General features: G+C 41.8%; 1 protein-coding gene across 1 annotated transcript in view; it reads left to right on the top strand.

Annotated features, from left to right (window-relative positions):
- Nucleotides 1-27,761, top strand: part of ADAMTS2 (ADAM metallopeptidase with thrombospondin type 1 motif 2) — a 175,439-nt gene that overhangs the window by 63,565 nt on the left and 84,113 nt on the right. The window contains exon 3 of the mRNA XM_034066717.1: nt 1,396-1,555. Coding sequence (XP_033922608.1) covers nt 1,396-1,555 — 160 coding nt within the window. The remainder of the gene's footprint in view (nt 1-1,395; nt 1,556-27,761) is intronic.

The raw sequence follows: 27,761 nt of genomic DNA, 5'->3' as shown, positions 1-27,761 counted from the left end.
TAAGTTAAGACATGACAAATGAACCTGACATTTTTCCAAGGAGGGAACCAAAGAACATACTGTATTTATAGCAGTAGGAATATAGTTTGCTGCTTGTAGAAGAAAAAATATGTGTTGTTTGAGAACTTTAGTGCTAGGATATGATAAGAGTGTTTAGATGATGCTTTTTCAAGTGAAGATACTGGGTTCAAAGGAGTCAAACTTGTTCTCCTGGAAGCTTGAGGTAGGGCTTCATCCAACAGAGGATTTAGGCTCCCAGAAGCTCAGGTAGCAAGGTGACGTGTGTCAGTGTCCAGATACTCTTCTGTGCCCAGTTTGAAAGTCTGGTGACTCCAGGATAACCAGTGGGCAGAATGGGAAAGAGCAGGATGAAGGAACTTCCGAAGGTTGGTTCTGGGGCTTCTCTCTATAGTAATCTGAGCTGTTTCTCTCACATGAATAGTAAGCCTTTCTGCTTTCAAGCAAAGAGTTCATTAGTTTAAGTTCTCAAACACAGATGTGCAAACATATGCAGAAAAATTGTTTCAAGCCAAGCATCTCTGCAAGCCAGCTACTGGCTTCTGTGACCTCCTGCAGTGGGGCAGGACTGCAAGAGGAGGCAAAAGCCATGGACCAGGTGCCCGAGATGTTCCACCTGCATGAAGACGCTGAAAAGATGTTTTCTTTCAAAAGTTTTCAGTCTTTCTGAGGGCTTCCCCTGAATACAGTGGGAGTTGCTTGGGAGCTTTCCTTCAAGGTGCTTTGTAGAAATGCAGATTTCTCTTTTTTTCCATGCCAGGGTACCTGGTTCGGTCTGAATAAGTCTTTATTTCATAGCAATGCACTACTGACACCTTTTCTGAACTAGCTGTGGCTAATTCTTGAAAGAGTATTTTGTAAAGCTGAACCCTTTGTGTCAAGGGGGAAATAGTCACAAAGCTCAGTTGCCTGCATGGAAGACTTGGTACTTTTCTGTCTTGCTTCTGAACAGAAGGGCTGTGTTTTTTTGGCTGTTGAACTGCACATCAGGACCATCTTATGGTGCTGACCTGATCTTTTATTTAGCAGAGAGAGAGTAAACACTGGATCACCCTGGGCCTGATGGATAGCTAAGGTCATAGTAACTTTCATTGTAGCTTTTTACTAATGGGGCAGGTCCTTAGACCTGCACTTCGCTCCTGTGGTTTGGGGAGAAGTGTTTTTGGTTCAGGGTTGTACCTTTTGTCCTTTCTTGTCAAGCTGGGGAAATGATGCTTGGTTTTGCTGTAATAAAGGATTCACCTGGTTTCCTCTTTGCATCCTAATTGCTCTCTAGAGAGCACTAAAGTGTGCTTAAGCATATTGCAACTGTTTACTCACAGCGCCTACTGTACGTGCAGTAATGCAAAATGGTCGATCTCTGCCCTATTGCTGCAGGCTGGCATGATTCGCACAGACAAGGATGAGTTCTTCATTGAACCTCTGGAGAAGGGGGCCCAGGAGGAGGAGGAGGGAGGAGGCCGGACGCACGTGGTCTATCGCAGAGCAGCTGCCACAAAGAAGCTTCCTATTGAGAATGTGGATACCCTGTATGAAGGTAAGGCAGAGATGTTAATGCCAGCTGATGTATAGAGTGTAGCTGAAGGCACGTGGCCAATGTGATCTGCTGTCTCTGGCTTTTTATCCTTGAAAATGGAAATGTGTTCTTCTCCCACTGTGAATGAAAAGGTAGGGGAGTTGAACATTTTACCTGTGCTAAGCAAGCGCTGCAGCAGTCAAAACCATCTCCAGGATTGTGGAAGTGTCCTATGTCCCACTGAGTCCTCGGGTCAGAGCAGAACATGGGGATGGTGGATGAGGTGCTTCTGCCTACTAGGGACCAATTGGAAAGACCATGTTGGAAGGCTGCAGCAAGGATACCAAAGCTGATGTGGTATGCAGGCTTCTCATTGACAGTGTCTTCACTGGGCTAGATTTAATCCCAGCAGGAAAATAATGGTATCTTCAGATATGGACACAAACTTTCTTGCTTTATTTATGTGTTTCCAAGTGTGGAATTTAATATTCTTGGCCTTTTGGCTAAGATGAAGTGTAGTGTAGCATAGTACTAAGTATGTGATAGACAGTGATGGAGTAACTGGAGCTAAACATAAACACCTGTTCTATGTAGTATTTTCTATTCCTGTGGTAACTGCTTGGATGTTGCACCTTGTTTTCTGAACAAACAAAGGATGCAAATCTGCTAAGTGGATGTTTTGACAGCCGGTGTTAACACTGAGATTAACTGGGTCATTTCAGTGGAAACAGCAAAATAGCTCCATTTTTGTTCCAACTGTGTCTACCAAACTGCAGAGTTATTTGCCACTCATACCCTAGTATTATCTTCTTTCGGTATAATATGTTTTCAAGTATAATGCAGTGTGTTAGATTGTCCTTTGTAGAAATCCTCCCAGTGATCCCCATCCCTCTACTACACTACCTTAAGCATTTTCAAAAGACAATGAGTATGGTACCTTGTCGTGGTTTAAGCCCAGGCTGTAAATCAGAACCACGCAGACCTTTCGCTCACTTTCCCCCCTTCTTCCCCTCCCCTCTGCTCCTGGAGGGACGATGATGAGAACTGAAAGAATGCAACTCCCATGGGTTGAGATAAGAGCAGCCCAGTAACTAAGGTATAACACAAACCACTGCTGTTAGCACCAAAAATAATAATGATGGGGGAAATAACAAAGGAAGAGAATACAATACCACCCGTCGACATGTAGCCCGATCGAGCAGTGAGCCAGCCCTTCCAGTTAACTTCCAGTTACATCCTGGGCATGACGTGCTGTGGTATGGAATACCTCTTTGGCTAGTTTGTGTCAGGTGTCCTGTCTCTGCTTCCTCCTGGCTCCCCTCCTCCCTGGCAGAGCATGAGACTCAGAAAGTCCTTGGTCAGTTTAAACATTTGAGCAGTAACTGAAAACATCGGTGTTATCAGCACTGTTCCCAGGCTGAAAGTCAAAACACAGCACTGCATCAGCTACTGAGAAGGAGAAAAAAAAATGACTGCTACTGCTGAACCCAGGACATACCTGTTGTAAGAATTCTACTCTTGCATACAGTAATCCCCAGAAACTGCTTGAAGGAACAGAGTTACAGGGATGAGACAGTGAAATTAGGGCTAAGTGAACCATATACCTTTCTCAATGTGAAGTTGAAATGGGGAGAGAGAAGGCTGCAAGCAAGAGCATTCAACAATTTTGTCCCCACTTTGGCCATCAAATCAAGCCATGAATTTTGTGGCTGACGCAGTGCTCTGTTGGGCTCTCCTGGTTGCCTTCTACGCATTATGGAGCAGAGCTGGGGAATACAGGAGTCTGAGCACCAAAATCCCAGATTCATAGGATGGAAGCTGCTCTGTTAGTAGATGTTTATAAAATTATTGCAATGTTGGAAAATATCAGGCAGTCACTGTGTTTCCTCTTAAACAAAAGAGACTTGATTTTATTCACACCTTATGGCAGTATTTTTGTTTTGGGATGGTAAATATTCCTCAGGAGTAGGAGTCTGGTACACAGAAAAAGCATAAACTGTGCACCAGCTCCAGTTATTGGCATGTGATACCTGCTGGGGGAAGGCTCTGACAGCAGGAGCTGAAAACACCTCTCTGAAATGCAGCACTGTGCTGCATGGCTTCTTGTGGAGCTGCTCATGGGCTGCCCACCATGACTGGCAGCAAAGCTACACGCTATATGTGATGCCACAAGGCTTCTGCATCTGTCACCTTGCTGGAGGGCTGAACATTGCAGGCTCTGGTACAAAGGCACATGGTAATAATAGCCAAGAGCCAGTGCTATGGGATTAAAGACCAAAAGCCAGGCTGAACTCATGCAGTTCAGGCTGAGATGTAGCACGGACCATGTCTGGAACAGCAGGTGTTGGTGGTAGGGAGGAATTGTGATTTTTCATATTTCAAATTTAAAAGTAAGGAAGAAATGCTGAGAGGAGCAATATTCCCCTCCACCCACCCTCTTTCGATTTGTGAAATTGATTAAAGATTAATTTTTATTTTGGAAGAAACCCCACTGTATTATACAGGCTTTTCCCTCCATGAACTTCTCTTTGCCTTTAACCAAAAATGTGAACATCCACTTCAAAAGTGGTCTGTTCTCCTCTATCTTTTATTAAACCTGGCTTCCCACCTCTGCTCTGCTTGAGGCAACAGGCATGGAAAGGACACGCTTTCAAAAACTGTAATTTTATTTCCCAGTTTGCCTTTTTCAGGAGTGCATCTAGTTTTGGTTAACAAACGTCAAAATATTGAGTGACTGGGCATTAAGCACATTGTGCTGCTGTTTCCATAGTGCTCTACATTAATCAATGGGCTTATTTGGGAAATACTTAGTAGGGCCCTTTCAGCATGCTGTATCCATTTAAAAAAATGAGGTTAACCAAGAGCACTCCCCCTCTTCCACCATCCCTGGAGACATCTGCATTGTTGCCAAGTCCCATAAATTTACATGTGATGAATTGTAACACTTGCTTTATTTTTAAAGGTCCAGCCTCCAGGAATCTTATGACTATGTGATGATTTTTTTTTCCTAGGTGAGCTCCTGTCCCTTTTAACTGTTGATAAGAACTTTGCAGTTTCTGACCGTGTAAATATTTTAAAGTAGCAATACAAAGTATATAGTGTTCCATAATTTTTAAGGCACCATCTTTCGAAGTCCCATGATATGTTAATTTAATCCCATGATTTGGGAGGGGATTGTGAGTCATAATTTTTGAATGTTTGGGTTTGGATAGATAGATACAAATTCCTTATAACTATTCCTATCTCTGGCTCTCTTCTCATGAGGAACAGGACAAACTGTTCTCTTTCCAGTGAAGCGGGAGGTGAAGGAATTGAAAGCGCCATAAGCTTGGAGTTGGTTGGGTCAGTCATCGTTTAAAGGGCTTGGGGTTTGCACAGGGGTTGCACTGGATTTTGCATGGCACAAGGGCTTTGGGATTTATTCCCCCTATCAGCTGGTCCATTGGGATTCTGCTATTAGGGAAATCTCTCCAGGTTCTTCCGTGCTCCTTGTGGAGCTGTGTCTGTGGAGAAGAAGATCCCAGCTGGGAGCAGGGGACACTCCTCATTCTAACTTTAACTATTCCTGTAGGGAATCTATATGGGGACATAGTCTCCTAAATGCTCTTCTTCTGGATGGTCGTTTGTTGGAGATCCCAGTGCCCCAAGTCAGTGTGCATGCCCCCATGTCTGCTCAGGCAGAGACCTGCAGGACAATGGGAGAGAGGTCCTTGCAGCTGATGGACAGCTGATCTTCCCCAAAAGACAACTAGGAAGATCCATTGACCAGTTGTGAGAATGGATTCATGCATAAAGGGTGAAAAAAAATGCATTTTTCCAACTGTGGAAGTAAATTCTAGGCTGTGCTGACAGGTACAGTGAGGTGGATCTGACAGCAGGGTTTTTCTGGCATTTTCTATATGCTACAGCCTGGTCTAGCAGAAGGTGCCCCTGCCTGTGGCAGAGGGTTGGAACTAGATGGGCTTTAAGGTCCTACCCAACCCATTCCATAATTCAATGATTCTATTATATATCATTTATATTATAGTAAGGGAAATTGCGATTTTATGCCATCTGTTTAAAAAGTATGAGCAAACAAACCAAACAGCCTCCTAAACCCCGGGAAGCTCAAGGTATGCATCTTCTTTTATGGAGGCTCTGCTGACGTGCTGGGTTTTAAGAAGTGGAATGTGCTGGGAAAGGACAGACGTGAATCAGGTCTGATTTTAGACCCTGCCAGGTTTGCTTCTGCGTTTAGATAAATGCTATCAGATCTTGGGAAAAGTAAGCACTTGTTTTGGCAGTGTGAATCATTGTGTTTTGACTGGTGTAGGATTATCTGGTGTTTGCGGGAATCACAGGGTAAAGGGTGTAATATTTCTACTTGTTTTTCCCCTCTCAAACAGTACTATTTGTTAATACACTGGAAAAATGTAAGCATCATATTTTAGGCAACTAATAATCTGCAGCAGAGTAGTGCTATGAAAGTCTGCGAGAGCTCACTGCAGATTAGGCTTAATTGTGTCGGAAAGAGAAATATTTTCATGTAGTGGTTAATGTATTGTAGGTATGGTAGGAATAAACCCTATTTTTTCTGGCAACTGCTTTTACTACTTGCACACATATTATAATTTATCTGCCTCTAGATAAAAATAAGCAGCATGTTGAAAATATTTGAATATTTCCAGTTGAATTCCTTCTTACGAAGATGAGAAATGTTGCTTGACAGCAGTAAAACTTCCTACATGAGAGAGCTAGAATTAAACAGGCAAGTTAGAGGAGATTGTTTTTTCTTGAAACTGCTGTGTTTTTGCTTAAATGTTCTTTAGATGTTAAGTGAAGAGATGGCAAGTATTTAATTAATGGGTATGATGAGGTCTGGAAAACCAGCTTGATTTTTGCCTCTAAAGACAATCTGATTATCAGGCTTGTAAGCTTTAATGTCACATTTCCCCAGCTCAATTACAGTGTCTGTTATGTTGATCAACTGAAAGGAAATGATTATAGTAAAACTTCCTTAAAGTTTGCCTTCTCCCTCAAAATCATTGTCTAAATAGGCTGCTCAGAGTTTTATTGTATTGCTTGAGTGATGAAAAACAGAAACTCAGTTTTAGTTGACAGTTTTATTTACTGCACAGATGAAAGATGACCTTAGCCCAGAACAGTTTATTACAGAGGAAGACAGCAAGGTAACTCCAAATGTACTTAAACCAGGCAGACAGTTGTTTCTTTATCTGCTAATTAAATCCCTTGGAATGGCCAAACCCAGTTTGATGCAAGTCCCATCACGAATGTGCTCTGGGCAGATAGGATGGACAGACACACAGGCTCCCAGCCTCTGCTGAAGACTCATGACCCTCTCCCACAGCAATACCTGGGTTTGCTTTTGGTCAGACTTTCAGAGGGTGCTGGTTTGATGCTGGAAGATGTGATCGTTTTGTGTGACCCTGTGATGTACTTCTTGGGGCAAACCATCATCTTTATGTTGTGTTTTGATTTTGTTTGTTTGTTTTAGTTTTATTACCATCTCCTTTCTTTATGTGGAGGGTGGGTAATATTCCCCCAGCCATAAACAATACCAAAAATTCAGGCAAAAGGACAGAAACAAATTGCTGTTTCTAGTCCATAGAAGCAAACAGCTCCTTTCTGACCCAAAACCTCATCAGAGCAGGACTGCTCCTCAGTCCTGCTACTGATACCTCCTGCCCTTCCATGATGCAGAAGGACAAAAGCCGTTCTTCCTGCTTGCACTGATGGGGTGTTTGGGAGCCTCGAGGGGCTGGGGGTCAATTCAGCAGGAGAGAAATCCATGTTAATTGAAGCTGAAACAACCAAACACCAGAAGCTGCTGGAAAAGATGGAAATACAATAAAGTTGTAACAACTCAGTTGCCAGAGCTTTGCAGGTTTTAGAGATGATATTTCAAAGGAAGACTTCTCCATCATAGTCCATCAAGCTGTCAATACCATTGATTTACTAATGTATTTAAATTACTTTTCAGAAACCAACATGCATCTGGTGTATATTTTCCTGGACTGCCTGAAATGATGCTCAGGTTGGCTGAGAGCTGGCTGCTTGCCATCCTAATTTACAGAAACTTTCCTGGTTACCTTTGCAGGGGAACAGTTCCTTCAGGAAACTGAAGTTTCTCCCAAATTCAATCAATATTTCCTCTCGGCATGTACTCCTGCTGATTAATTAATGTTCCCTTATTTTGCAGTCAGTAAGGCACTGATGACAATATTTTTTGTCTCCTTCCTACATCATCTGTGCATGATAAATACATCTGTCCTTCTCTCCTGGCTCAGGCGCTCTCTGAATTTCACATTGCAGATTCATGGGGCTTTTCTGGGAAGAGAAAGACTGAGATTTCAATTGCGAATCAACTTCTGAATAAGAAGCAAGGTTATGCACTCCTGACAAAGCAAGTCTCCAGGGGGTGGCATTAGGCCATGGGATGTCACCCTGCCCAGCCAGAGGCACAGCTGATGAAGCAGTTCTGTGCTAACACAGGCAAATAAGACCCTTGAAGCAACTTGAATATGAAACTCTAAGATAAATCTAAAGGTTTTGATTTCATAACAGTGCAATAAATCATCTGGGATGATTAGGTGAAAGCTAATGAACAGTGCTCCTAGATGTGCTTGGTGTAAAATATAAAGGAATGGTCTGGTTTTTTTTCCAGAGTTTCTGGAATTTTCTACCATAAAACCTCCCCTGTGGGTGGCCTTAGCTGGGCCATGGGATGGTATCAGATAAAAAGTCAACCTTTCCAGTCCTTCTGGGACACACAGTTTTCTTTTGCCTGGAAATAAAATTAAGAGATCAATTGAACTTTTTTTTTTTGGTAATATTAGTAGTTTTTCTGTGTTTTTTTTCAGAGGGGCATTACTCATGTGACTGAAGACACGTGGGGATGCACATGTGTGAGCAGGACCACAGTAAAGCTGTGTGGGCTGCTTTTACAGTGGGTTTTTTTGACTCTTGGAGAATATATTCCATCTTCAAAGGATTATTGCTTTTAATTAAACATTTCCTTTTCCAGAATCTAAAAATCACTTTCAGAATGATTGAAAATTCATTAAATACTTTCTCATTATTATTTCTTCATAATATCAAATCTGTAGCCACTAAAGTCTTGTTTTGTTTCACCAGTAACATAAATCCCCTTATAGTAAGTAAAAATTGGTGGGGTGATGTGGAGTTATTCCTGTAATAAACTGTAACTGAACATGGAATATAGGAACATAATAATAGTGTGTTGAGAAGCTCAGTTTCTGTATTTATCCCCTCATTTCTCATTAGGTAGTTTGAGACCTATATAGATTTCAAGGAAATATCTCAGTGCATACTTAGCTTTGAGCAGGTTCTTAAGGCAAATTGATTTCAGTGGGACTCAGCTATGTACCTGAGGCTTAAATGCTTTGTATTCTGAATGGAGGAACTGGGCCCCGGGGTTGGTGACGAGGAAGTTACTGGAGCAAGTTACTTTCATTCAGCAATGCATGAATTAAAGAGAAACAACTTAATTATTGGTGCTTATTTAAATATCACTGATTTGGTTCTATCATTAGCTAATGTAAAAAGAGAATTAATTTCATTCTTAATTGTTGAGTTCATTTCAGCTTCTCCACTGAATTCAAACACTATGATGAGACTCTCCTGAGTGAATGTTGTGAACAGTTTCCAGATGGAGTTGAGTATTACCAAACACTGCTAACTACAAAAAAACAACAATAAATCTGATACTGGTCTATAGAGCAACAGTTTCCAGTTCTCATACACAAAGTCCTGCAAAACTTCTGTGAGAAGCTCTGATGAAAGCATAGGGGAAGTGCTCATTTTATCTTGCACATTATTCTCTCAGTTAATTCAGCACTAGGGGTGTGTGAGACTAAGCTTGATGAATCACTTGTTTATGTTTGCATTTAGTTAACGCTTGTTTGTTTACTGATACATTTAGGGAGACAACAGATTTCACTGAGCTTCATTTTAATTCTTCTTTATAATATCCATTGATCTCACAATCCTTAATGAAGTTAGTCACTCTGTCTCCTGGGAGGAAAGAGAGAACAAAATATTTGCCTTTTGGACCAGAACAACATAAAGCTTGTTTTTACTGAAGGCTGATCCTGTTTCTTGCTGGTAATAGCCCAGTATGGCAGCAGAGTTCATTGGAGCACGGGTCATGAGTCCAGCCGTGCCTTCAGAGCCCGTGCAAGTGTTTGCATGCAGGAGTGCGCACAGCCACCCACAGGCATGTGAGGAGTTTCTGCTGATGAAAATGTATGTGCACACCCACATGGTTTCTGCATTTCCACATTTACTGGTGAGTTTTTCCACAGAGTGTCATCCGACTGGAGTTTGTTTATTTACAAGCTGTGTTTATGTTGTCCAACCTGCTGAGAAAGACAGAGGATGGCGATGAGCCAGCGGGTTCTGATGTCTCTGCCAGGCACAAAGAGGGAGAAACTTGTTCACAGAAAGACCTTAATATTCTGTCCTGACAAACTGAAAGTGTTCTGCAACCTGTATCTCCATTTAGGAAATGGATTCTGAAACTGAGAATTCAGAAATATGGGTAGCATGTAGTGTTTGCTGTTTTGTATCATGGGATTCAGGCTCTGTGTTTAATAACAATACGCAAAATAGCATCTGGTATGCGTCACTGAAAGAAGCACTAGTAGAAAATGTCGATTAAGGTTTTCTGTTTAAAATGTTTTCTGAGTAAAAGCAGCATAAATTTTGTCTGCTGTCCATGATAATGACGATACAGTAGTTTGATCAGGCTGAGAGCTCCAGGCATCATCAAATGAAAGCAATAGGCAAGCCCAGCATTGCAAAGGAGATGGATATCCTTCAAACATGTAAATTTCTGTCATTTCTTACAACAGAAGAGCCACATGTGAGGCCTTGTGAAGTGGTCCAGGGCTTAAAAATGTATTCCAGCTGGTTCTGACTATTCTCAGCTGTGTGAAATCTGCTCCTTGGTGCCCAGCCAGTGGAGCAATGTTGTGTGCTGCTGGTATCTCGGTGCTTGCAGAAGGGGCACTGTAAGGGTCACTGCATTTATAGCAGTTCAAGACCCAGCTGGAGAATGGGAAATGATGGCTTGGTCTTTCTCTTCCCTAATTGAATTCATGGTGGCTGCTGTACACCACACATGTCCCTACCAGCAAATGCTGTGCTGCTTGAGAGCTCAATGCTTTTCAAAGGGAGAGTATTTAGTGTCTCAGAGCTGGTGCTACATAGACAGTTAAGCTAATGCCTGAGCTAAAGGGCTGTTTTTTAATCTGTGTATATGTAGGTGATGCATGATATAATGCATCTTATCTCTGCATTATGTACTGTTCCCTTTAAAAGTCCTTTCTACTGCCCAAAACCCACCTCCCCGTATAGCCACAGCTGCTTCTCCTGCCTCCATCCCTGTTGTAATCCTAGGTCCCGCATGGGTCTATGAGATGCAGTAGTGCAGACAACTCCTGCTTGCAACTAGTACCTGCTGGGTGAGCTGGCCAGAAGAAGATACAGAGCACTTCACTTGCCTTCCGTAGAAGAGATAAGAGGGGGATGCAGCTCTTTGGGCCTGACATTTCCCCCAGGATGAGCAGAGAAGCACATGCTTCTTTGATGCTTATGCTTTAGCAAAGCATGTGTTACACTCTGTGGGAGGCTGGAGTACACCTGTAGTAAGCCGGTGGTTGGTATGAATTAGGTGCCTGGTCTACAGAGCCTTGGTTTATAGCTAGAGCCTGTGTTGGGTAATAACTTTCTGTAGCTGTTTTGTAGCTCTTACTTATTTATTTGTGTTCTCTACATTTTGAATTCCCTAAGCAATGCTTGGGGGTGCCTGGACTTTTTAGGTAAAAATAACTTTCAATTGAGAAGCAGCAGTGTAAACTTTCATTTCAGCTGGTGCAAGTCTCCTTTCCCCTGTGCTTTCCTGCAATTATAAAGCAAGAGGATCTTAGCCCAGGAAATAAACAATAAGATTTCTGATTTCAGTTGCTTTGAATCTGCACTTTGGTACAGTAGTAAATTAATTTCCTCTTGAAAAATTGTGTTCTATAGAGCAGAAACACTGCTTTGAAACAGTGGGATAAAGCAGCAGGAGAAGCTGTGTTACTGGGTACTAGGAGTTCAAACTCTGGTTTTTCTAAATGATCATGTTAGGTATGATTTGTAGTTATTTTTCAAAGTACTTTGTCCTAATGTTTGTGTGGCATAAAGTTTCACGTGTGTGTTTGCTGGTAATAGTTTGAATTTCATAGGTTCACAGACTGGTTTGCGTTGGAAGGGACCCTAAAGCTGCCTCTATAGGCCCTTGTCAAAAACCCCTCTCCAGCTTTCTTGAGGGCCCCTTTAGTCACTGGAAGCTGCTCTAAGTGCTCCCCAGAGGCTTCTCCAAGCTGGGCAACCCCATCTCTCTCAGCCTGTCTTCATAGGAGAAAACATCCATGCCCATGCAAAGGGTGAGGTCTCTTGGAGACCAAGGCGTTCCTTCTACTTTGTCACGTTGCACGACTCTTGGAACCACAGTGCTTGTTAATGGGTTAAATACCATGTACTTTCTTTTCCATCAGATTCTTTGATGAAAAGCCTGGTATGCATCTTTGCTCTTCCTTTTATCTGGGAGTTTTTGTGCAGTCGCTTACTTGTTCCAGCTCTCTGTGTGTGCTCGAACCATCTGGCACGGCTCGTCTGCCCGTCAATGTGTAGTGCTTTCAAGGGGAAAAATTATTAATCACAATCTGGATGGCGAGGGGGCTGGGGATTGGTTTGACTTCAACTCCAGAGCTGACAGCTCTGCAGGTAGGTAGCTTTTCAGCAGAGGTTTCTCAGCAGCCCTTTGCAGTATTGCCTGATGGGTGTGCAAGGAAAGGCAGCCACAAATCCCCGAGGACCAAGCGTCAGGGAGGAGCGGTCCTGGACGGCTCAGCCTCTGCAATCCCTTGCTGCTGTCATGCTGCAGGAGCCTGGTGGTGCTTTAGCACTGCTGAGCTTCAGACAGTTGTCCTTGGAACATCATTCCTTTCCCTGGGCTTTGCTCCATTTTTCAGGCTTTGGCCAGTACAGACTGGCAATTTGAAGAGACATGGATTATTTTTCTTTGCTGGTAACACTAATATTTAAAAACGTTGCTTCAACACTTGTAGCTTTTTGGAAGTGGGAGTGATTATTTACAGAACATTGGAGAAGGGCTCTTTTAACCAAAGTTGTTGCACGTAAGACACGCTCAGTCCTAAAAGTGACTTGAAAGAAAAAGCCAAACCGTGGCTTCTATGAGTTGCCACCTGTGGGAATGTTTTAAACATACCTTGTCAGGTATCTGTGCACTTTGCAACCATCTCTGTTTGCCTGTCAAGATAATTTTCCTCTTGTACATATGGAGGCATATTACAGCTGCTGAAGGCACTTGCTGACTGTGAATGGGAGAGAGACTGAGAAATGCTTTCTGCTTGAAGCAGCTGCCTCCAAAATTCACATCCCTCCCCAAACCACCTCACATGCTTAGCAGCAAAAGTTCACCTTGGTGGTGTAGGGAAGTTTTTTAACTTTTAAAGAAATATGAGCCATTGTTTTGTTTTCTCTGATCTCCTTTTTATGAAGTATCTTCAGAATAACTTGGCAGTGTGGTTAAAGTGGGTTTTGAATGGGTTTTTTGGATGTGGGAAGGGGTGATGTTGTGGAAGCATCATTCTTCCATAGGTCAGGAAACCCAGGTCACTTCATGAGCAAGCATGTGGCGTGACTGGTAGCAAGAGTAACTAATGAGAAATTGCCCTTGACTGATTATTACTATTTATGAAATCAACAGGCACTGATGATTGCATCCTGTGAGCTGTGTTTTGTTGTTGCTGAGTGGGCAGCAATCCTGTTTGATTGAGCTTCACTATAGCATAGTGTTCAGAGTTCATTCATCCTCCTGGGTTTCTTTCTTTCTAGGGTTTTCCTTTTTTAGAGAGGCATGGTTATATATAGTAATGAGCACATTAGTTGTGTGTGTCTCTTTCCCTGTGGAGCAGGGCAGAAGTTTGGTTCCCATTTTACAGAGATCTTTGTGTTTCAGTGCTTTTGCACACATTCATTCATTTCAAAGCCAATCCCCAGCTATTTGGGGCTTGAATATGTGTTAGGTGGTTCTAAAGCAGTTTTTGTTTTCAATACATCAAGATTTGGATTCTGTGGGGATTGAGGAATCTGTTCTTTCAGGGATCTGAGTTTAACATGATGTATGCTCTGAAGCCACAGATTAAATCTCGGTTGGATTCCTTGTTCACAGGCTCACTGGACATCCTTCCTGCCAGTTTTACTTAGCCTGTTCCCAGTCCCTCTTAACGAAGTGCTGACTAAAGAGCAGGCTGAAAATCATGCATTTCAACTTCATATTCTACTTGCAAGCTGAAGTATTTCTTGCTTTGTTTTTCTTTAAGCAGAGCCACTGGAGACTGGTTAAACTATGAGATGGTTAGAAAAAGGCAGCTCATAGGCTGTAGCTAAGGGTATTACATGTCTGAGGCAGCCTTAAAATGCAGTTCAGTCTCCAGTGTAAAATATAACAAAGGGGGAAAATCTGATTTTGAGTCACCATAGGATAACTTGAATATAATTTCTAAATTTCCAGGTATTTTTCTTGGATATCCCAATTACATGTGTGCAGGGAAGCGGATGGTATTGACATTTCCATAGCAACCCATTGCATTGTTTCAGATATTGACCTGCAGGTCATAAATTACTGAAGCAGAATATGTTTGGAAGACTGGCAAAATTTATCAGTCTGCTGCAAAATGCGTGGGAAACAGTGCAGCAACAAAATGCAGATGAGAAAACACAGGCTTGAGAGTAAAGGCTGGGCTGAAAGTTAAGTGGAAGTTTGGTTAAAGACTCCATTTTTGATGAGTAACATCAAATGGCAGCCTTGAGGGGTTGGTTTCTACCAGTTCTTGGCTATGGATCTGGTTCGTATTTGTGGCTGGATGTGTGATAGAGGTCGGATGATTGTAAAAATGTTGTGGAACTCTTATTGCACTTTTATTAGAAGTGTTAACAGACTTCTAGAGAGCCTCAAGTGACTGCTTTCATGCTACCGTTGTAGGGGCTGTTGGTGATGATGGTAGGATGTGGGTGGGAAGGGTGCACACCCCGAATTAGTTAAGCCTTAGATCCATGTGGAGGTGTTTACCGGTCCATAATAACTAACTGACTGCTGTTCCATCTGCGATCTGTCTTATCAGACATCCTGAAGAGAATGAAATTGTATTCTGTGCTACTGAAACCCTGGTGGAAAGCACAGGCAAAGGGCAGAGTGTTCCTTGCAAAGAAACTGGTAAGTCTGAGCTCTGAAGATTTGCAGCAGGTGCAATTGATTTCACTAGCAGGATTTACAGTCCTTATGAGTCTCAGGTCAGACAACTGGAAAACCTGATTGTCTCTGAAGTGATGGCAAGGGCATTTCCAGTAATCTCTGGAAGAAAGAATCCCTTAGCTAAAAGGCCACATTTCTTCCTTAGGATTACTTCTTTTCCATTTTTTGAAGTTTTTAAAGGAGAGCTCGGAGTCTTTGCAATGTGAGGTAGGGCTGTACTCCCACCAAATCAATTACAGTGTCTCTATCAAAGTCCCCGTAGGCAATGCATGTTATGTGATAGCTAATTCTCACAGACCTGATATGAATGTGTTTTCTGGGAACTGCCTTTGTAATAATAAATTACTGGTTGGCAAGTGGATAGGGTTCAGTCGAGCCATGCACTTGATCCCATTCACATTGATTGTAGTGGAAAAGTTCCCAGTGAGTTTAGTGGGGGTAGCCCCTGTGCAAGGCTGTGGGAAACTGCATGGCTGAATTTGCCTCAGTTGCAAAGTGTCTGTTCTGATGACTTTTGTACCTTCGGGGTTTCATGATTTACTTTGTGATTTATTTGAACACATTGGAACTAATCTGTAACTTGAAGATACAGTAGGAATTGAGCATTAAGAATATGACCTGTGTGTTGCTAATGATGGAGTGTTTCTATGGATGTGTTGGGATGGATCCAGGTATTCCTGATGAAGCCATACCGCACGGTTTTTCACTCTGACACCTCTTTCATGTCTGTCAAGAGACAGCAACATGTTTTATTGTTCATGAAAAATATCAGAGCCCCTTGGGAAATACTCTTTATTATTTTACTGTTTTTCCACTGTATTGCTTGCATGGATTGAATTCTTTTATGTGCTCTTTTACAGTTGCAACAGATGTGCTTTCACCCCTTAGCAACTCGTGGCAATATCATACACATTCACATAATCTGCTCAGAATTCAGGCAAAGTCATTTTCTGCCTTCAGCAGCTTGGCCACCCCAACATGATTTTTTTTCCTCCCCACTTATACTTTGTCAACGCCCTTCCTCATGTCAAGAAACACATCATTAGTTTCAACCAGTTCAACCAATTTGTCGTTAATGAATCTCATAAGGAGCCTCCAGATCATAAGCGACCAAGTTATGTGTCTTGGGATTTCAGTGCAAGCTGCTCTTTTTTAATGAGCACAGACCTAGTCAGGTACACCTTCCTCCAGTGTTTGTTCCAGATGCATTCAGATCTGGGATGTGATTTCGTTAAGCTCTGTTAGTAATAATGGTACCTCCATTCCTTCTGGTCCTTTCTGATTAAATAGTTTTTTGAGTTTTCTTTGAACAGCCCTCTCTTGGGATATGTGCTTCACCGTGCTTAATTGTATTATTCCATTCAAACTTTGGTTTTAATCCAATCTGAAAGGCATACACAGTGCCTTCCTTTCCCATAGTACTTTCCCCAAATCACTGCTTTGTGCTCTTGTAGCAGTACCTTCTTCTCATCCTTCTGCTCCAATTTTCTGACTACTGCTCAGCTGATATCAGTAATTTGGCTGAATTAACATTGGGCTGACTGGTTCTTCCCTGTGCTTCTTCAGGTCACCAAAACTATTGAAATTTTATGGTGTAACTGTAAGAAGTTTGACATTTTTACTCCTCATCTCTGTTGTTATTGGTTTGCTCATACAGTTCCTCTCCTTTAGTCTCATCCAGACAAGCCACTTGTTTTCTTTTTCACATCAGTTAAATGGTCTAATTTAGGTCCCTAGGTGTGGTGTCTTGGTGATTTCTATCATTCTCAGATATTCTAATGTCCTTCAGGCTTCTCATCCACATTTTTCAATGAACCAGTCGTATCCCCTCAATATTTTGACCACCATATACCAAGGTGTCACTTTGAACGTGGCCTTGCTGCTCTTATAGTATTTTCTTCCAATTTATAGTAAAATTCTTGGAATAATTTGATATCATTGTGCTAGTAGTTAGGAGAAGTTCTCATTCATGGACTAATTTGGCTCGAAACACAAAACCAAAAGGCAATCCTTGCTCCCCAGATCCTGAAATATCCATTAAATCTAAACAAAGCACCTCTTAGTTCTGTTATGGCTGAGAAGAGTAGAAACACCCTTCCCTGTGCACTGACACCAAAAGCAGTGTTGGTATCTCCCCATTCTTCCAGAAGTTAATGTCATGTGCAAATACCTTCCTGTCTTCCTCTATGTAAATGTAAATAGTTCAAAACAGGTTTCAAGTTCTTTAGATACCCAGGAGAAATTACTGTCTGCAGCCTCTGTAGAAAAGAGCCTTGGTTTCAGGATCTGAAGGGAGAATCAATAAGGCACCTGCACACTTTGAAGCTCCTGCTCTGACCTTTGTATGCCTGTTAGCCACTCACTTGTTTCTCTCCCTCACATCCGCCTTCATGACAAAGTCAGGGTAAGCCCTTGGACTTCATTTCTTTTCACTTTTTGCTCTTAAAACCGCAAAGTGATTAACAGGATGTTTCAGAAACACTGCCAGGATCTCAGGGTGAGTTTCCTTCCCTTGGAAGCACTGAGCTTGGGCTGGAAGAGGGGACTGCTGTGCAAATCCAGACTAAGATCTGCTCTCCCTTTGCTCTGGGGTCTAAGGACACACACCACTGCTGCAGGTGCTCTCATTCAGTGATCTTGCACTTTGCCAGGTGAAAACTTCTTTGTTTAGAGTATAGACCTGTAGTGCCCTGTCCCTTGGCCCCTGGGCACTGGCTGAGGACAGCAGCACAACCGCCTTAATTCCTGGAGAAGAGCAGCTCTGGTGCACCCTCAGTGCACTATAGTTTCCTGCCAGGATGGTTGGTAGGCAAGGTGGAATGGCACGTAGCAGAGTGAGGAAGTAAGGAAGTAGTGCCATTTACTGTCTAGTTGTAGAGAGAACTGTATGCTTGCAATATGTTTTGCCTTCTGCTGGCAGTCTTGGTGTGAAAAGCAGCATAGCTTAATTAAGTGGTGTCAAGATACTAGATTCTTCCAATCTGCCTTCCAGTCTGAAGTGTTGTTCTTTGCTGATTTAGCTGTATCTTGCAAGAAGTCTGTATCCTTACAGCTAAATGATCGAGTTACATGAAGAACTTTGGCATCACCTGATTTTAATAGGACTTGGACAAATATGTTAAGCCTCATCATTCTGTCCAGGATTTTCCAGACAGATCTGCCTGTGCTTTGACCAGAGTGAATTTGTGGTGTTCAAGTTGTGTGGGACTTAATACGGAAGATATGTGGGACTTGGTGTGCATGCCCTGCACCACTGGTCCACCTACACTCTGTAAACCCAGTACATACTGGTTTTACCCTGCTTGCTGCGTGTGCTCAGAAGAATTTAGGGCATGCTTTGCACACATAAGACAGCACTAAAGGACCTGTCAAATTTACTGGGTATTTGTGTGGTTCACTTGTTCCAGCACTTTGCAGCTGCGCTGGATTTATTGCGCTTATGGAGTTGGTTACCTCATGACCAGTGCTGCTCTCTGAACCACTCTTCCAGGAGTGTTCAAAACACCAGTAGCTAGGCCAGACATCTGGACATCTAGAGATGTAAGACAAACAGGCAGTGTTCTCTAATTCCACCTGGGCAAAATGTCTGGGAAGATAAAGAGCAGAAGTAGGAGGAAACCTGGATGAACCAACTAATGTCAAAAACTCAAGTCTTAAGGATGAGCCATTCTCAAGAGCTTTGTTAGGACTGTGTTTGATAAGAATCATGTGTCAGTGGGTTTTGGCCTGTGTTGGACAAGTTGAAGCTTTTCTTGTTAAACTAAAAGATGAAGAATACAAAAGGGACTTGTTATTGGGTAAAGATTTTTTTTTCCTACTAGAACCATCTTCCCCTGAAATATGAAAGATCCTTTCCAAATGCAAAAGTTATGCAAACATGTCTGAATATAGAAGTGAAACTGGAAAGCAGTGGGTTTCTTTTGCCAGTTTTGCAGGAGGCCACCCACAAAGGTATATCTTCTGGTTTTCTGTTTCTGGTTTTGTTTTTTTTTCCCTCTGGAAAAATACAATAAAATTTGGCCAAAACCAGAGCCTATTTTGATTTTTATAAACATTGTTATCAAAACAGGAGTGAAACAGAGTTTGAATTTTCCAGAAAATGTATAATTAGCTGATGGAAAAAAAAAGAATTAAAGACGAAGTTGAAAATTTGGTGGAAATGATTTTTCACCAAGGCTTAAAGCTCTTATCAGATTTGTACATACCAGCCTTTTGCTACATGAGTGTGGAGAATCATTCACTCAAACCATTTGGTTGAAGGCATCTTCCTTGCCATTAGCTGGTTTTGACTGTATTTTTCTCCTGTCTAAGAGTGTTTGATAATGGTTTGCTGAATTAAAATGAAAGCCCTGTTTTGACTTTTTGATATTTCCAATATGTTTCTTGACTGTCGGTATTCTCAAATTTTACTTACCTTGAAAGGCTGTTACTTCCCATTCTGCATATTCACTCCCTCTGACCAAATGGGCAGGAAACATACTTAACTTCTTTGGAAGCCAGAGGAAGGCAGGATTCCCCACAGAGGGATGCTAAGCAATGGTTACAAATGCTTTCTCTCCCCTTGCATCTGTCTCTGCCTCACACCTCTCTGCATGCCATCTGATGTATGATTTTTCAGACTAAGCAAAACCTTGGAAATGTGGTTAGAATGTGAGATGTTGATCGTTCTTTACGATTCAGAAGCCAAAACCTCTAGATCTTTGAGGTTACTTGTATCAGTATCCTCTGTCTACTGCAGAAATAATTGCTTTGGTCCGTCAATGCACCCCAAACCCGTGTTCCACCACTCCCTCCTGTGCATTGTTCAGACTTATATAAAAGAAGTCCAGAGAAAGATATCCAACATTTTGCACTTTGAGCTGACATTGTAGTCTAGATGATCTCATTGCTTAAAAATGTTTTCTTGGGTTTAGGTTTAATAATTTTTCACAATCTCTCCTTTGTAGCTAGCCCTCCCCCACTTTCTTCTTAAAAATGTTCCTTCCCTTCCATGTGCCAGTGTTTTGTAGACACATCAGCTGTTATCAGGTTGTCTCAGCCATCTTTCAATCAAGATGTACTTTTTAGTTCCTGTCGATGATTATTTTTTTTTCTTCATCTTTATGTAAATACAAAATTCGTACTAATGTAACCTCCTGTAGTTAAAATGATGCAACCTCGCTTGTGGCGTTGTATAACTTAGTTCTGTGGGAAGGCAAATTCTGCTTGGGATAAGGCACCTTTATCCCAGTACCCATGCTGTTGCTTGTCCTGATAATCATCACTCAGAAGGTAAGCGATCTAGGACAATAAACCAGAAGGATGCCTTCAAGTGAACAAAGATTTCCACGCCCTTATGAAAGAAAAATAAAGCAAATGGGTAAGCAGCTTGGAAAGATAATTCATCAGCTGAGTAAATGTGTGTCCTCGAGCAGAGTTCATGTTCTTCTGTGGTTTGATGGTGTTTGGAAGGAGGAATGATGCTTATTCATATGGTTGTAGTCCCAAATATGTCTCAGTGATTAAAACATCCTGACTGAGCAGAGCTGTTTTTTATAAATTCAGAATTGGGACAAAGCAATAAAGAAGTGTGAAGGATGTTGTTGTTCCTGCAGTGCTGACATTGGGATGTTGTTATGGATACTTTTCCACAAATGTTGTGGCTGTATGGTGTTGGAATGGCATCTGGCATCTCATCCTGACTTTGAACTGAAAAAGGTTTCAGAGTTAATCAAATACAATTACAAACAGAAACCTTGGTAATGCAGGTGTTGAAGTCCTAGGCCTGTGTCATACCAAGGCTTTTTAAGAGCTACTGAGTCAATAACTTCTCTCAATTACACTGGCGATGGTCTAGAACTCTCCAAAGCCGTTGAATTCATTGAGATCACACTGAATACCTACCAGCACAACTGAGAGTTGACTCTAGTCCCACCTCTTTCTTTTCCATCAGCATCTTAGCAATAGTTCTGCTGTCCTCAGCCATTCCCAGAACATAGAGTAGGTTAGTGGGGCCTCCAAGGAGAGAGAAAATAGCAGTGGGCTTCTAAGCCCTGGGAATATCTAAAAGCCAGTCCAAAGTTACAAATCCTTTCTTGTTTCTAGAAATGACAAAGTGAAAATCTGTGTTCAGCACTAATCATGTTTTTAGGTGTTTTTATGTAAGTACCTTCTGGTTATCTTTGACTACCCTGTAAGTGGCTCTAATGCACTGACATTGAGAACAAGATGTTTGTTCACGTAATGTCTGAAGCCTCAACTTCGCAGCATAAATATTCTGTATTATCAATAATGAAAATAAGTATATGCAATAATGCTGCTAGTGCTTCATCTGCATTTTCTCCCCATTAAAGGTTTGCACCAGGATGTTTTTACCCACGGGTGGGCTCAGTGGCACTGACTTGGGTGCCTGCCATCCATGTAATCCTGGAGAAGTCTACCTAAATCCTCCAGATCAGAATTCCGTGCTCCCTGCATGAGGCTGGGTGTGAAATTTTAATTTGTTCTTGTCAGTCTCAAGTCAGGGAAAAGGGAAAGCAATGAAAAATAAAAGACATATGATAGATTTCACACTCTCCCCCGAACAAAGCACCGCGGAACTTTCCTCCGGGCATCTCAATGAATCTCTGTGTGGGCAGTTTGAAACTGGTGGTTTATCTTGAGAGGTGGCAAAGTTTGTAAGCAGAATGGGTAGTATCAGCTATCGCTGAGTTTACATGATGCTTCCTCTTATTGAACTTGGATTTAATTGAATTTTGTTAACATTTTGCCAAACTTTACTGGTTTGGGCTGAAGTTTTTTTGTGTCAGGGCCAAGTTACACTGGAGACTTCAGCCAGCTTGGATTTTGGCAAAGCTATTCAGGTCCTACTTGATGAACAAAGTAAACAAGGCTCTCCAGGGAAGCATCTGCTCAGGATTTTGTTTTCTTATTGGTCTCCAGGGTACCCCTTCATGCCTTCATTCCTGATTCCTCTTCAGACTGTGCTCTGATGACTGGACTTCCTTCTGATGCTAATCACTGCTCTGCCAGAATGCTTCACAGTCATTAATGCATCTATTTTCCCAGCCCTCTGTGACAAGAGTGTTTTTCCACATCTTACAGAGGAGAGAACTGAGTAGCCAGCAGCTAGGGCCTAAACTTTCCTTGAATTCTGGATGTCCATTTGAGACACCTTTGTTTAAGTGATTTAAACATTCAAAACACGCTGAGGAGCTGTAGTGCCCAGTTGCAGGTAGAAGAGTTTGAGGCTTTTGAAAATCAAATGCTGATGTTTCAAGCCAGATGGCTAGCAAATGAAGAGCACATATTTGTGGTACCTGCAAAGGAAAATGCTTTTGGTGTGTGTGATAGAGTGGAGCTGTGCGGCCATGGGTTGAGTGGAAAAAAGGGTATGTGAGCCTCTTGTTAAAGTCTGCATCATAATACCTGAGTGCTGGGGACCAGGGCTAAAGGTGCACAGCATTAATTAAGGCATTTCCAGTAAGCAAGCTTTGCAGCTGAGGCAACCTTTGACACTGCTGCTGTTTAAGTGTACGTTTCCTATTTTTTGTGTTAGAGAGCTGGAGGACAATCTGTACTTACTGCTGTTTCCTACTGGACTTGCTAGGAGCCAAAGTGTTTTCTGATGGATACTTGGGCAGTGATTGATTCCTGAAATAACCCCAGTGGGAGTTAGTCCAAAGCTCCGGGAAATCATTGGTATTCTCCAGCACCAGACTGCTGGAGAAGTCTAAATCATCTCTAAGAACGCTACGGATAAGTAGTATTTAATAAATGCCAGTCTAGGCTCTTTTGACTGATTTTCCTTATTGCCAGCAATGTTATTCCTTAAAAGGAAGTATCAGGAGACTATGCAGTGAAATATTGAGGTTTTTCTTTGCCCTTGAGGACAGGCACTGCTACAGTCCTGGGGTGGGGCAGATATTTGTCTTCTGAGATTTGAATTATACCAATTTACATGAAATTCCCATGATTTTAACAGAGTCTAGGATTTCCCATAAGACAGAGCTTACTTTTCACAGCCTGTATCTTGAGTGGTGTGATGAAAATGTGCTGAAAAATAGATCATGGCTGCTGTGCTGGGCAGAGTGAGGCATGTCAGCATACAGACGTTAGCTAAAGGACACACTGCTAACTGACCAGCAGTTTCAAGGAGTTGAAATATGCTGGAGTTGAGGTTATGGAAACATTACTGAGCAGAAATACGGATAGTGGTTGAAAAGGAAGTGATAATTGAATCTTACTAAATAGTCTTGCGTTTGAAAATATACTTGAAATGTCTTGGCTTGTTTAAAAGGGCAAATATTGCTTTCATAACTTAACGCTACAGTCAAACACGCCATTGAAGGCCGCAAGTCATGCTTGTGAATGAGAACAATTGTAAAGGACTAATGTCTATGAGGTAAAATCAAACACAGGCTGGATAGAGATCGTTTGTTCAGCTTTTTCCCCTTTGCCTACCATTTTGTTGCTTATAAAAACTGGGCAGCCATTGGGAGCTCTAGTGCTTGTGCAGAAGTGGGCTTGGTTTTTCACAGAGAAAACAATGCCATTAAGTGAACCTTGGAGGAACTTCTCTTGTGTGTGGGAAGCTTTTGAGACTGTAGTAGGGGATGGTGGGAATCTGTTTTGTCCATAGTGGTGTCTCCTGGAAGAAGCGCTAGCACGTGAGCAGAGTTATTATGGACAGACTCTCTGAGTTTTGTTTTACAGGAAAAAAGTTCTGTGCCTGTCCCCAGGAGTTTAAAATGGAGGCTCACACCAGGTTTTGCAATCACTGTAATACAAAAGCACCCTGTGTGGCACCCAGCTCTGCCACACAGCCACCCACCCCGTGTCCCTTGGCTGCCATCTTGCACAGTCAGCAGAGACAGAGAAATTCCCTTGGAAAAGGACTCCGAGCATCTAGGTCATTGTTTTTTTTCTGACTCACCGTCTGGAGATGCCAACTATTTATAGGATCTAAGGTGAGCAGATTCCTAAACAGCGAGCTGCATCAGATGCTAAAGTTGGGCACGATGACTCACTCCATGGATAGTGGCCTAGTTTGAATTGTCTGCAGGGGAAGGTGTGTGAGAGATATAGGGAGTGTTGTAAGGACAACAGGAGCCATGGAGCTGGGTGCATCAGGGAGATTCTACTATGTCTACATAGCATTTTCATAGGACAAACCTTTTGTACAATAGATCCCAGGATGGAAAGGAGCTCATGAAAGTTAAAGCTTCATACACTGTACACAACTGACTTGGCCTTCCTACTGGATATACTGGGTGCACGGTTCTTAAGGGTGAGATGTGTAGCAAATACAAAACCACAGAAGCCTGCTTTCATGGTGTTTTTTTCTAAAGTTAATTTATTTTTTTCCAGACAAAAAGTATTTTCTCCAAGTGTCATGGGTTCAAGCAACATGTGTCTAAGAAATGAAGACAGTAAAAATGCCTCTATTTCCTGTAGTTTAATTAGTGCAAGCAGTGTGTGCTGTATGCAGGGAAAAGAGATGGTGATTTTCATGAGTGCTAGGAGCTGCAAGATTTGACAGCTTGGATGTTGGTTACAGAGTTTCAGTTCATTAGTGATCAGGAAAGCAATTACAGTTTCTGGAAGTCAGGTGAAGTCTCCAGTGGCAGACTTTTAGGTTTTTGACATTTCTCACTCTGGATGGGTGACAGACCATATATAACATGCATAGATATATATAGAATAAAAAGAACATCTTCAGAGAGAGGTAAATGCACGAACTGACTACCAGGAGAAGAGACATAAATGCCTGCTTTGGCTCCCTTCATTATGGTCATTTGTGACTGCTAATATTTTAGTGTCATAGTTGCCATCCAAGGACTAAATCTGAATTCTGATAATTCCCTACTTTCCCAATACAACAGATATAAAAATTGAGATTTTTTTTTCCTGTTCTACATGAAAATTTATTTCAAATATATTAGACGAGAATGGAAACTGTCTTATGCCTCAATAGAGAGAGGTTTCCTTGTTGATCTTTCAGGCACTGATGAGCCACAGGTCTTTTTTGGCTGTGTATACTGCTCTTCATCTTGACATCCTACATCTCCTATACATAAAACATGAGGCAAGCTGCAAACACAGTTTTCCAGTAGGATAACCAGCATGCTGCTATTGGACAGCCCTAGAGGACAGAGCTCATAAGTCTTGTTCAGACTGCAGACACTGGAGCAAACAGCCATGATTCTGACTGGTCAGGATTTCATTACAGTATCTCAAAGCTTTATCAGTGTGTACATTGATCCTGTATTTTCTATTTCATCCACTGCCACAAAACACCAAGCTGCATCACTTAAACTCCCCCCCCCCACCACCTTCTTTCTCTCTTCAGCCCCTGAAATACTGCTGAAATACGAATATACCTCTTCAGATCTGAATTCAGGCATAGGAACTTCACAGTGCATTCTCTCTCGTGGAGGACCGTGGCCTGGGATGTACTTGTAGTTGAGTCCCCTTTAGCTGTTCTTAGTCTTTCTTCACAGAAGCAACTTCAAAACTGAGCATCTCTTACACCAGACAGTTGACTTTGGCAGTCTGCGGAAGGGAAATCATATTCCACAGCCAGTTTGGCTTGCTTGGAGATTCGAGAGCAAGCATCCTGATTATTTTTCCACTGAATGCAGCAGGTGTCCTACATTTCTGAAGGTAGCTGCGAAAATACAATTTTTAATACTTTTTGCAAAGGCCTTGTCTTCAAAAACTGCTGAGCCATGCTTGCTGCAGAGTCAGGCTTATTGAAGACATGTCAGGACCAAAAACATTTATTGCCTGAGCAGATCCTCGCTATTGAGCTTCTCTTTGGATTTTGACAGATAAAACTATTTCACCAGACATAGTGGAAGACACCAGCAAGGCTTAAATATAATTGGTTTAAGACTAAACTGTAATATAATGATGAATTTGACTGTCCTTTATCATAACAAAATGGATTTTCATTTCTGTTACTAATCACACTTAAATCCATCTTTGGTCACTGGTAGGTCATTAGGTTTTCCATTTAGGTGTTTCCTAAAGGAGTTTTAAAGTAATGTAACTTTGTATTGTCCTTAACTCTCTAAATTAAAAGGAAGCATAAATCAAATCTGAATGTGCCCAAAATACACACTAAAAATAGTCCGGGTGTGTCTGACCTTTTCACAGTGGGTGGGAATCTGCCTGGTGCCAACTCTTTATGCCAGTGGTACTTGTTTTCTAGCAGAAGATACCAGAGGTAGGTAGGGAGAGCTGGCAGGATTTCACCCATAAGTGCATTGAGCTGGCATGTAGCAGGATATTAAAAAATGAACAGCAGCACCTTTGAATGGTGAAGTTTTTGATCCCTGAAGAAAAAGACAACAATTTCACTTGCTTTCAGTCTGGGTGCATGTACCAAATCTGAGCAGCGTTAAAGAAGGAGCTGCACAGTTCTCCTTGCACTGGAGATGGGTTATCTTGAACCAGAAAGGGGAGAGACCTCCTGTCCCATCGCATCCCACCACCCAGTATTTGCAGGAGAGCTGGCACCTGATAGCTTTAGGCCCTTCAGCAAGGTACCTATTTAACTTCTGTAGGAAACCTTACCTTTTTTGGCATATATTTGAAGGCCTGACCTATTCCCAGTGGAATCAATGACATTTTCTCCCAGCCTTAGCAGGAACCAGACCGTTTTTATTTTTTTTTAACTTAATAAATAAATAAATAAGCTGTTTTATTAAGTGAGTGTTCCATCTTTAACAATAGCAATGATATTTCCCCCCCGTGTAACAAACAAATAACATTAAATGATGTTGATGAAATGATGATGATAAAAAGTTATGTGACAATGAGATGAACTGCATTTGACATTTTCCATAGAGCCTTGCAGTTCTGAAATTTTATTTGCTCATGAATAATGACATCTGAGCCTCTGACCGTATAAAAGCATCACAGCAAGTTCTGTGGAACTCCATATGTGCCTACAGATAAGGATGTTAGTGAGCACTGTGTAGTTTTAGATCATATTATGGCAAGAAATCCACTTCAGGATTAACTTTTTTTCCTGTGGAGCAAGTTCTGTGCTCCACAGAGGCTCATTTCAGCCTTTTTGAGATCTTTAGTGGAGCTTAATGGAGGTAGTTCCCATTATAAATGGATACTGCATGTGTCGTATATTGCATCTATGTGCATTAGAGAAAACATTGTGCAGGTACACTGGGTATCAGCCCTATTACAACCAGCAGAATACTGTAAAACTATCTTGTGGGAAAACATTGCAACTTCAAAAAATGTGCTTATTTAATGGAATGGGCATTATTATAATAACTTTTATCAGTGTTCAGATGTATATAAACAAACTGAAATTGCTGAAGTGAAGAAGTAAGAAGAAAGCTGAATTCAATTTGCTGGAATGGGGCTGATCAGTGGCTGTTTGTGCTGAAGTTGGGTAAACACTTTGTGTCTTAGAATTGACTTCAAACTAAACAAAGTGTTTGTTCCTTCTGGAAAACTTTGTTGGCCTAAGGTATGGTTCACCTTATTTCAACTCAAGCTCAAAATAATCCTGTGGACTGTTGTTCTTGGAAGCTAATAGGGAGGAACATATGCTAAGCATTGGTAATGTCAGTTAAGTCCTTAATTAGTGATGAACGAACCTCAGTTTTTCCCTGTGGTTCAGTTCAGATGCTGCTCAAAAGCTCAGCAGTTCTCCAGGTTTTAGCCAGGATTCTTGAAGCATCTCAAGGTTTGCAAAATTGGGTTTGTTTCTCTGGTAAAGTGAAGATTTTTCTCAGGTTTCTAGGTTGGGACCAAGCTGTAAAATCCCCAACCATTCCCTGGCTGTGTTTTCATAAAATCACAGACTGGTTTGGGTTGGAAGGGACCTGAAAGGTCATCTAGTCCCAGCTGCCTGACATGGGGGTCCTCTAG

This window comes from Melopsittacus undulatus, chromosome 10, assembly GCF_012275295.1.
Source record: "Melopsittacus undulatus isolate bMelUnd1 chromosome 10, bMelUnd1.mat.Z, whole genome shotgun sequence".
NCBI classification, from domain to species: Eukaryota; Metazoa; Chordata; class Aves; order Psittaciformes; family Psittaculidae; genus Melopsittacus; species Melopsittacus undulatus.
The sequence above is the reverse complement of the archived record's forward strand: the minus strand, read 5'-3'. Positions and strand labels throughout refer to the sequence as shown.